Source organism: Fundulus heteroclitus, unplaced genomic scaffold, assembly GCF_011125445.2.
Source record: "Fundulus heteroclitus isolate FHET01 unplaced genomic scaffold, MU-UCD_Fhet_4.1 scaffold_71, whole genome shotgun sequence".
In the NCBI taxonomy this organism is placed as follows: Eukaryota; Metazoa; Chordata; class Actinopteri; order Cyprinodontiformes; family Fundulidae; genus Fundulus; species Fundulus heteroclitus.
The window spans coordinates 717,836-729,310 of record NW_023397154.1 but is presented as its reverse complement, the minus strand read 5'-3'; the positions used below and the strand labels follow the sequence as shown (position 1 = coordinate 729,310).

The window sequence follows — 11,475 nt, the reverse complement described above, 5'->3', positions numbered from 1 at the left end:
TGATGCATGGGGGCTGATGCATGGGGGCTGATGCATGGGGACATGAAAGAATGAATGCTCATGACATGAAGGACACAAAACAGGCACATACAGAGTACATGAGGAGTAGGAGACGGGCACATGGCAGGGCACATGGCGGGCACATGGCCGGGCACGTGGCCGGGCACATGGCAGGGCACATGGCAGGGGTATGAGACAGGTACGAGCGGGGTACGAGACAGGGCACGAGACAAGGCACACAACGTAGCACGTGGCAGTGCACGATGAAAGTAGGTGAAGAGAGTTTGACAGAATACTTTATGAATGCCTGGCCAGAGCAGCAGAGCTCGTGAAGGGCACAACAATTGGTATAAATTGCTGGATTTAAAATGCACTTCTGAAATAAAATGGGTTAAGTACAACTCAACCCTACTGTCCGGTTAAACTGAACGTGAATGACATTGAAGGTACTTAATGCGGACGGATTGCCAATAGTAAGTCTTTGAATGACGAAATCAGAGATTTAAAATGCTGAGACATTTGCTAATACAGCCTGCAGGTTGATGATAAAGGAGACGAGAAGAACGTTGCCATATCAAAGATAGTAAGAGAACACAGGAATGGGAAAACCAAAGAGGAAAATGGTAAGGTTAACATTTCAACTTACAAACTTAATTAACACTTAAAATCAAGCATACTATGGACAAGAAATTACTGTAGAAAATATGAACAATGAGTTGAATTAGACTGACATAATTATGAAATAAGAGAAGATTAATGGAGTCCATCACGAACCATACTGCAACCAGTAGGTGGCAGTAATGCTACTACAAGCCTGTAGCCAACCGCCAAACCAGAAGAAGAAGAAAACGAAAACAAACAGAATGGATGGGATACCTCTGCCTAACAGACGGACAGTTCAGGAGCATGATGAGCGAAATGCATGTAATAAGAATGAAAACATGAGTGGATACATGTTACCTTGAGCTGCTAGGAGCGGGCATGAGAGGAGATCAGACTGAAAGTTGCGCAGGACGATAGCCGCTCTCGGCTACGAAGCAGAGCGGGACCGGAGCTGAGTCAGAGTTGTGACGGCGTCTACGACGCTTGTGAAAGCGGGGATTTGCAAGTTCATAGCGCCAGGAATCGGAGCTGATGAAAACAGAGGTTGGGAGACGGAATGAGACGCCACGGCGGAAGAAGGCCCGCTAAGAGAGGGAATCCAGGTCAGTGCTGGTTAAGATATGCTGGAGCGAATACAGAGATTGCAGAGGATGGATGCGCGGCTAGATGGCGTTCCTAAGAGCAGCAGGATTTGAGGATGAGTTGTTATCGTCTTGAATCGGACATCTGATTCGAAATCCAACATGCAATCCGTTTGCGCTTGCTGGTTAGCAGGCTGAGACGTGGATTTGAAGTTGCTTTTAAGATGAGCGTGGGATGCTGATTGGCTTCATGGAGGTGCGGTTCGTAGCTGATTGGCTCACATCAGAGGCGTATCGGACTCTGATTGAATGGAGGCAGGCGATGAGTTTCTTCGATTGAACTTGCGCCTTCAGCTTTATGTGGCAGTAATGCTACTACAAGCCTGTAGCCAACCGCCAAAACCAGAAGAAGAAGAAAACGAAAACAAACAGAATGGATGGGATACTTCTGCCTAACAGACGGACAGTTCAGGAGCATGATGAGCGAAATGCATGTAATAAGAATGAAAACATGAGTGGATACGTGTTACCTTGAGCTGCTAGGAGCGGGCATGAGAGGAGATCCGGCTGAAAGTTGCGCAGGACGATAGCCGCTTTCGGCTACGAAGCAGAGCGGGACCGGAACTGAGTCAGAGTTGGGACGGCGTCTACGTCGCTTGTGAAAAGCGGGGATTTGCAAGTTCATAGCGCCAGGAATCGGAGCTGATGAAAACAGAGGTTGGGAGACGGAATGAGACGCCACGGCGGAAGAAGGCTCGCTAAGAGAGCGAATCCAGGTCAGTGCTGGTTAAGATATGCTGGAGCGAATACAGAGATTGCATAGGATGGATGCGCGGCTAGATGGCGTTCCTAAGAGCAGCAGGATTTGAGGATGAGTTGTTATCGTCTTGAATCGGACATCTGATTCAAAATCCAACATGCAATCCGTTTGCGCTTGCTGGTTAGCAGGCTGAGACGTGGATTTGAAGTTGCTTTTAAGATGAGCGTGGGATGCTGATTGGCTTCATGGAGGTGCGGTTCGTAGCTGATTGGCTCACATCAGAGGCGTATTGGACTCTGATTGAATGGAGGCAGGCAATGAGTTTCTTCAATTGAACTTGCGCCTTCAGCTTCATTTCTTCCAAATTTAGGCCACAGTGTTTTCATCACCCAGGTATCTGTAAATCTTTATTTTATGTTAGCACCACATCTTGTCCCAGCCAATTAATCATGTCAATAAATTAATAGCTCTCTACAACCCTAGAATTTGCATTTTCATATAATTAACAATCGCTGTCTGTCGCGATTATTGAAGAAATTGTGTAGTACCTTCGAACCCCATAAATATTGACCACATGTGGTTAAATCATAACATTAATTTTATGCCTCTTTTAATTATCTGTTCAGCCTTAGTAGCTGCATTTTAATCTGTGTAATTAAAGAAGTTCTTGGATGAACGTGTCAGTGTGTTGGCCTCTCTAATTGGATCTTTGTGTTTTGAGCACAGACCTGGTTGGAACAGAGAAAGTCTTCTCTGATGCTTCTTCTTCTGGCCCCAGCAAACCCCCAAAAGCCCTTTACAGTCAGTGTTAGATTTTAGGTAATCCCCGTGAGACCACCTTGTCGTCTCTTGTGTCCAACCTGGTTCCAAGTGCCTCAGCCATCGAAACACTTTCACCACCTGTGACAAATTCATAACAGTTTCAAACCACAACAGTTTGTCCTGGGCATCTCCACACTCCCTGTGTGTGAAATTTCTTTCCACTCCATCCGCTTGGAGCAAAACTATATTCATGCCTTCCCATAGGCTGAATCATGAAGCCTCGTTGCAAGCCCAGGATGTCAGCTCATGTCCTGTTAAGTGTCCTGCTTTAGACCCCATTTATCCCCAGTTGCATACTGCTGAATCACCCTATTTATATGTTTTTCCCACTACAGTGCAAGAGTGTGTTCTAGGTGGGTTTTCTGAACGCCAACCTGTCCATGTCAGTTCGTGAAACCTTGCAGTTAAAATCCATCACCTCTAAAGCAAAGCAGTCTTGCACAGTCCTGTTCAAGATGGACTTCCAATGTTGGGCGCCATTGTAGCTCTGATGTTCCTCAGAGTCTTCCTTCATTCATTGATATCATCTTCAAGCTGTTATCCCTTCATTATCACCTTGTGTCCAGGAGTCGCTCTGCTATCCTGACCAGATTCCAAAATGTCCAGCTAATCTAATTGGCCCTGTTTCTTTTCATTAATGTATGTAAGAGGATAATCATTAAAAAACACGTCCAGTTGCTTTGTTTTTTATCCTTTTCTTGGAATGACCATGACCTGGATGACTGAGAATCTTCACCAGATTATCATTAAAGTATCTTGACCCAAAGGCCCCTAGGCAAATAGGTAGCTAAACTCAATAGTATATGTATTTGTTCACCAGGATATTTCAACATGTGGTTAAAGGGAGAACAATTGTGTTATTTGCGTTCGAGTGGAGAGATGTTAAGTCTTCTTAAATCTTTAAAGTAACTGCGTGCAATTCCGAACAATTTTCTCTGGTGCTTTAATCCCAAATTTATTCATGTTAGTTAGTAGAATAAATCATTATTATAATCTTGCAGTTTTATCCATTTAAGCCCGTGAACGTTGTGGCGCTTTGCTGATGTCTGCCGGAGTAGCAGCTTTAAGCGGCATCCTAATTATTTGGTTCTTTTTTCCGCCTCTACTTACTTCAAGATATCCAGTAAACGCAGTGTCCGCAATTTCTCCATCGCATCAGCAGGTAGCATAAAGGTTAAGAGTTTATTCTGTTTATATTGAAACATTAATTCACTCACTCGTTCATTCATTGGTTCATTTATCTTATTAACGGTTGATGCAATGCCCACTTCAACTTCCTCACCCACAAGTTTTTCTTGTTCATATTTATTGCTCTGAATTGCATACATTTTTCTTACCCACTTTCTTTTAATGCTTTAACGGCCCCTCTATGTATCACACTTGTGGCTTCAACTACCAATAGTCATACGTTGTCCAACCTGATTATGGTCACTGTCATGGTTTTTAGGTGTTTGGCCCACATGCAGAACACAGTCTGCAGACAGAGAGCAGTTTAAGACGTTTATTTTAGAACATGGAAGCAGTGTGGTGGATATGAGGAGGAACCACGATGGGTGAAAAAGCACATACCAGCATGCCAGACAGTGACGCAGGACGGGGGCTGGGTCTTTCTGCGGACGAGAGAATGAAGGGTTAGACAGAGCTAAATGCAAAGGGAAGTGTGCGGAGTGACGGAGAGCTTACGGCCGAGTTCGGGAACGTTCAGGGGGAAGTGGAGCGGGGAGGTGGGTTCAGGGGGTGACTTTCTAAGATGTTAGCAGATGACAGAGTGGCAGACGGGCGAGGCCTGGACTTGTAATGTTGTTGGTCTTTTACCTTTTAAGGTCGTGAACATTTGCATAAGAATAACTAAAAACTTGTTTGTTCAGTTTGCTTTACGATTCTGCTTTTTGGGATAAAGTTGATGCTTCTGATGATGATGCTGATGACGTGTGAGGAAACGCTGTTTTCTCAGTAATAAGAGGAGGAGGGAGAAAAAAAAGCTGCATAAAGGAAGAGGGCGGACTTTCCTCTGGATCTCCTGCCAGAAATGAAAAGCTGTCGCAGAGCGAGAGGAACCATGGAGGAAAGAACGCCACAGAACCTGCTGCTCTGTAAGTCCAGAACATCTGGGTTTTCCTTAAAGATCCGAGTTTTACTGCCTGTTCTGCTGAGGAATGATGACGGAGAAGAATGGAGGAGAAACTAGTTAGACTGCATGAACTAAAGCTGGATCTGTTATCCAGTAAACATTTACTGGATAACAGATCATCTGAACATGTGAACTAAAGACATGAAGCCATCTTAGAAAGAACTACTGAGCTAGAATTGGACCATCAAGGTGTCCCAGAGATCAGTTTTCTATCAGAACTGTGAACTTTGATTGAAACCAGTCTAAATGTGTGTCATCTGCAGGTCTGAGTTTCCTCCTGTGCTGCACAATAAACCAAGGTTAGTAACATTTTCACCTTTTAATGCTTTTAATGATCATAGATCATGATCTATAATCATGATCAGAAACTAAAGTTCTCAAGAATTTTGTTGTGGATATTAATAATTATCAAATAAGCAAGCTGTCAAAATACCTCTAAAATTGGTGATGTGGTGAGGTCGACCATATCCCCTTTTGCTTACAAATGAAGAATTAATTTGGACATTAAATTTGTAAGTTTGTTAAAGAAGGACAACATAGGACAACATTTTTCTAAAAGGGTTAGTACTTATGTAATAAATAAATGAAGTAATGAGTGTTTTAGTGCAGACAGGCTAAGGGGAAAATAGAATTGGTGTATTCAGCGAGGAAGATGTGGTACCGTGGAGGAGTAATGGAGCGCGGAATGGAAAAAGGTAACAAAAAGAAGGAGCAGATGTTTGCAGGAAGTCTGCCCGAGAAGAAAAGATGACGTGGTCCATTTAGAGCAGAAAGAAGAGGAACAAGAACTTTGAATCAAGCAACACTGGTGAGTGGGGTAAAAGTCGAGGGGGCCCCTTGCAACGTTAGAAAGGAGGAACCAGGCCTTCAGCTTCCCTGACTCGCTGCTTGGGGTAAATGTTAAAAGGAAATGAGACATGTGATGCTGTTCGATGCTAACCTGACAAAAGCCAGCTGTATGTCGCTCCGCCTAGCTCCACTCATACATCTGGGACACCGCCATAGGAATTGCCTTTATTGAAGGCTGGGCCTTATCAAAAATTCTTGCATATGATTGGATAAGCCACTTGTCTGTCATCTTTATCGACGTGCTATTTCAACCACTCACACCGAAGCTAACCCGTGACGCTGATGAGAGCGACGCAGAAAAAAAAAAAAAAAAAGAAAAAAAAAATTATGTGTTTGCGGCTCTAGAGGCACGCGTTTTATTGACAGTGAGCTGACAGGAAGAGGGGGGAAGACAGGCGGCAAAGCGCCGCGGGTCGGAGTCGATCCCGGCTGACCGCGTTGAGGACTAAAGGCCTCCTAACATGGTTCACGCTAACCGCTAACCGCTCCGGGGCCCCGGAAAACAAAACTTGCCAAATCCGGTCGGGAGAAGGGCGAAAACATGGTTTCCACCAACAAAAGCCTTCAGAGCCGTTCTCTGATGTTCTTTTAATGAAACAATATTAGGTAGATTGGACAACACGGAAGAAATAGCAGCATCAATGTTAACGCTTCCTCGACGAGCCGCCATTGCTATCAAAACAGTCTCACGTCATGGTCGCATCTCCACTACGTCACATCTATGAAACTCCAGCCCTGCGTCCTGATTGGCTAGACAATAAAATTGGTTGGAGAAATCACTTTCTACGGGCGATGTCCCAGATGTATGTGAGTGAAGCTAGGCGGAGCAACATACAGCTGGCTTTTGTCAGGTTAGTTCAATGCAGGGGGAGGGTGTGAAGCGCTGCAACCTCCCAACGGTTCTTTCACCACATAAAGGAAAGATTATCTGTGTGCTCGTGGCTCAGATCTCGTCTCAAGAAGACACGCAGCACGGAGCAGAAGAACAAAAGACCTCATACTGAGCAAGCATGAAGCGACAGTGGAAAGAAAAAACACCCATTAGCGGGAAGGAAAAACCTCCAGCAGAACCGGGCTCAGTATGAACGGTCATCTGCCTCGACCGACTGGGGGTTACAGAAGACAGAGCAGAGACACAACAAGACAGACAAAAAAGCACAGAAGCACACATTGATCTAGTAATCTGTTCTATATTAGATGATAATATACATCTGACATCTATAATATACATTACTCCACAATTCTGGGCCAACGATTCTGCAAATTCTGTTTAAGAAGAACTGCTGTGGTTTGACCTGGTCGATCAGAAGAGCCAAGATGTGCCGAAGATGTGAGTTGCACCTGTGAGATGTCAGTTCTGAAGCTGAACCAACTCGTCGAGCAGAAGAGACGCGCCTCAGGCACAGACATCAATGCAGGGGCTCAGAGCGTGTGTATTTGTGAGCGGGGCATTAACGGGACATCGGGAGAATGAAGTTGTTCGGCTGGACAACTCCTTTACCCAGAGTTCAAATACAAGTTGGGTTTCCACCAAATTTAAAATCCTCTCCTGAACGCATTAGTACGCAGCCTTAGATAAGATATAGGGAGTTGATTAGAAGTTTAATTTTGTAATTTGTTATATTGCTTAATGCTGTTGCTAATCCCCTGCCAAAGCATACTAATTAAAGAAGCATATCAAATTTTATTAGGAGTTGTGGACATTGACTTATTGAGTCAACATTTTTCTGAGTTCTTCTATGATTGTAAAACAGACATGGTGCATGGTTCTAGAAATATTTAGAAAGGGCTTAAAAGGTTGCCTGTAGCCCAAACTTTAAAACAACACCCTTAGGGACTATTGAGTTTCTTTCAACATACTGATCCTGTAACAAGTGCCGATGTACAAATGTAGGAGCCACCGTTAACTAGGGCGGTGGTCGGGGAACAGCTGGCTTCAGACTACTAGGTTGCCTGACCTGTCCACTGAAGAAGGACGTGGCCCGCGGATGGAGGTGGTTAGTAGATCAGTCATGTCCTACTTATCTAGCTAAAAAGGTCTCACAGGAATTCTAAATAGGGTAATACTCGTTAGATTCAGAGGTCTTTAGAACCCCAGCTAGTCTGAGCTTTAACCCAAAATAGAAAAGGATGTGGGGAGCGGGGTTTTAGTTCAAAGCCGGAATCGTCTGAGCACATCGCCCATTTAATTAAGAGAAAGATGCATCTTTGTCTTAATTTAATCCTTTTAATCCAAAGACACAAAGCCTTTGAATGTCTCTGTCCCCCAACACAGTCAGGAAACAGAGCAAGAGGAAAAGGGTTCACTAAACCTTTTTACATTCTGTGTTAACATGGAAAATGGGAGTAATGATAAGATGAATGTAGCCAATGGAACGATCCACTTCCTATCTAACCCAACTCCTCTCTGAGTCCTTTATTAAAGAAAACACAATAGTAAATCTGTAAGCATGTGAGCTTCTTTCCCATGGGGAAGTTATGCAGGTGCATCCAGACCAGATATGACCACAGGTACATACATCAATAAAAAATTTCCACAACAGTTTCCTCAGAGAGAGATTAGAAAACAGAAGAAATATGAGACCGTCAGTCGTTAAGTAGTAATGTGTTCATTAATGCAAACATATTTGTTTTCTGAAACAGTGACTTTAATATCAGTCGTCCCAGCTGCTCTGACTGTGAGTCCCAGCAGATCTCAGTTCTTTAAAGGAGACTCTGTGTCTCTGAGCTGTGATGAGGACAACAGCTCTGCTGGATGGACTGTGAGGAGGAACACAACCAGAGGAACCAGAACTCAGTGTGGAGATGGATGGGGTAAACCAGCTGGTTCTAGCTGTAACATCAGCAGCATCAGAGAACATGACAGTGGAGTTTACTGGTGTGAGTGGAGAGAGGGAGCAGCCAGCAGCAGCATCCAGCTCACTGTCACTGGTAAGATCAGACTGTGGAGTTAGTGTTGATGAAGCTGTGTGGAAATGGATGAAATGCTGTAGTTTGTCTCTGTGTTGAGGTGGATCAGTGATCCTGCAGAGTCCTGTCCTCCCTGTGATGGAGGGAGATGACGTCACTCTGAGCTGTCACACAAAGACCGCTCCCTCCAACCTCCCAGCTGCTTTCTATAAAGATGGCTCCCTCATCAGGACTGAGCCTGCAGGTCACATGACCCTCCACCATGTGACCAGCTCTGATGAAGGCCTCTACAGGTGTAGCATCAGCGCTCATGGAGAGTCTCCATCCAGCAGGATCTCTGTCTCAGGTCAGGATGACTGATCTTCATTTCATTGTATCCTGACTTAAGTTTCTATAGTTTTATAATTGATGAATTGAAAAACAACTTTATAAATATCTTTATTTCAGAGGAACCCTCCAACTCGGCCCCTCGACATACTACTGGCTCCTCCTCGTCTCTTCTTGTTGTCTTGTTGCCTCTTGCTTTATCGTTTGTTGTGTTTTCACTGGTGTGACTGTTTCTATTAATGAAGCCACCGCCACACGTCAAGCAGTAAGACGACATGATTCACTTTTGCTCCTTAATCACAATATTTAATTTGTGTTACTGCATTAAAAACATATGTTTGCATAAAATAAACAGAAAGTCATTTAAAAGCATTCAAACCAAAGAGAGTCCCTCCTCACCATAAAAACCTTTAAAAGAAAACACCATCACTGCTCTAGAGTCCCGTGGTTCATGCTTTACACCACTACATGTGAAGCTGATGGAAATTGTTAAATCAACCTTGTTGTCTTTGACCCTATCTGACCCCAGGCTATTCCTCCTAGTCAGATCTAAACAGTGTCTAATGCCTAATCAGCTGATTCTAAAAGGCCCATGCTGCTTCTCCATGTCTGGTTCTGGTTCTGGTTCTGCAGAGTAGGCTGGAGCCAGAAGACCTTAGTGGTCTGGAGGGTTGATACACTGACTAACATAAGGATTTTAAAGTCTATTCTCTGAGATACAGGGAGCCAGTGGAAGGACTTCAGAACCGGGTCCATGTTCTCTACGTTCTTAGTCTTAGTGAGGACTTCAGAACCGGGTCCATGTTCTCTACGTTCTTAGTCTTAGTGAGGACTTCAGAATCGGGTCCATGTTCTCTATGTTCTTAGTCTTAGTGAGGACGCAGGCAGCAGCGTTCTGGATCAGCTGCAGCTGTCTGATCCACTTTTTAGGCAGACCTGTGAAAACACTGTTGCAGTAATCAATTCTACTAAAGATAAACGCATGGATTAGTTTTTCCAGATCCTTCTGTGACATTAGTCCTTTAATCCTGGAAATGTTCTTCAGGTGATAGAAAGCTGACCTTGTAACTGACTTTAGATGCTTTTGGAGGTTCAGGTCTGAGTCCATCACTACTCCCAGATTTCAGGCCTGATCAGAGATTTCTAGCTGAAGCAGCTGAAGCTGTGTGCTAACCTTTGATTTCCCCTTATTTTTTGTCCAAATATTATTACTTCTGTTTTGTTTTTATTCAATTGATGAAAATTTTATCATATCCATTCATTGATTTCTTCTAAGCATTTACTCAGAGCTTGAACTGGTCACCTGGTGACATGGTGAAGTAGAGATGTGTGTCGTCTGCATATTTATGGTAGCTGATGTTGTTTTTTTATGATTTGAGCTAGAGGGAGCATGTGGATATTAAATAAGACGTGACTTACAATTTTGTTTTTCAATCTCTACAGATGGTTCTTCCTTTGTCTCCTATTTGGAAGTACGGTGTGACTTCATAACAAAATTAAAATAGTTCACGATAAAACTTTTTTGTACTTTTTTGTACTAATCTATTAAGGAACCAGAAATGTTTTTGAATCAAGCACATTTACAGAGTAAAGTGTAAAAGTCCCAGAAGTGCGGTTTGAATTAAAACATGCACTCAAGACAAGATTTATTTTATAACAAAGTGAAAAGATACTAAATTAATTATCAAAGTAAAGGTGTGAGACAATATAAAAAACACAATCTCAAAAAATAGCTCAGTTTTCAGTACTAAAAATTCTCTAAAAAATCCTCTGGGTTAATGGGCTGCCTCACCAAGAGGATTTTCTTCTTCCCCCCAAATGTTGTAGCCCAGAAAAGACTCAGAAACCTCTCTAACATCAGCGTTCTAGCTTTTTAAAGAGTACTGAAGCATGATTAACATGTGAGGAGGAATCAAATACAAAAAGTAGACTGCAGAGAAAAGTCTCCAGGGCAGGATGGTGTTGACTACAGCTGATTAGAGTAAGCAATGCATGGACTCATCTTCTGCTTCCTGGCAGCGTCTCACTTCCATGTTGTTCTGGTAGCAGAGATTAGTCACCTTCTCCTTTCCTGGTATGTGCTTTACAGCAGATGCTGGAGCTCATAAAATAAATATATAGGTCTAGTGTATGTGTGTTTGCATGGTACCGGCTAGTTGTATTGTACCAGAGTTTAACTTAAAGCAGATACCCTTTAGATTTAACAAAATTTCTTAGGGGGACACAGTTACTGAAAGCAAAGGACTCAAGGCCCGGACATTCAGAAATTAAAGTCATTTATGAAAGTATTACAGTGATTTGTTACCTTTTTAAGTTTTGTTTTACTGTATCAAATCATAAATGTAACTAGAAAAATGTGCATTTCCTGCGAACATGCACTGTGAATGCAGTAAGCTGAATGATTGAGCAAAAGATGCAGAAGTTCTTTGAAAAAGAGAAAAAAATAGCTGAAAAAGTTGAAAAAGTTGAAAAAGTTGAAGAAGTTGAAAAAG

At 43.1% G+C, this 11,475-nt stretch overlaps 1 protein-coding gene across 1 annotated transcript in view; it reads left to right on the top strand.

Annotated features, from left to right (window-relative positions):
* Positions 1-4,534: 4,534 nt before the first annotated feature.
* Positions 4,535-11,475, top strand: part of LOC110367212 (Fc receptor-like protein 5) — a 57,243-nt gene continuing 50,302 nt past the window's right edge. Inside the window, exons 1-2 of the mRNA XM_036133977.1 lie at positions 4,535-4,859; positions 5,161-5,196. Of these exons, the coding sequence (XP_035989870.1) occupies positions 4,796-4,859; positions 5,161-5,196 (100 nt within the window). The 5' untranslated portion in view covers positions 4,535-4,795. The remainder of the gene's footprint in view (positions 4,860-5,160; positions 5,197-11,475) is intronic.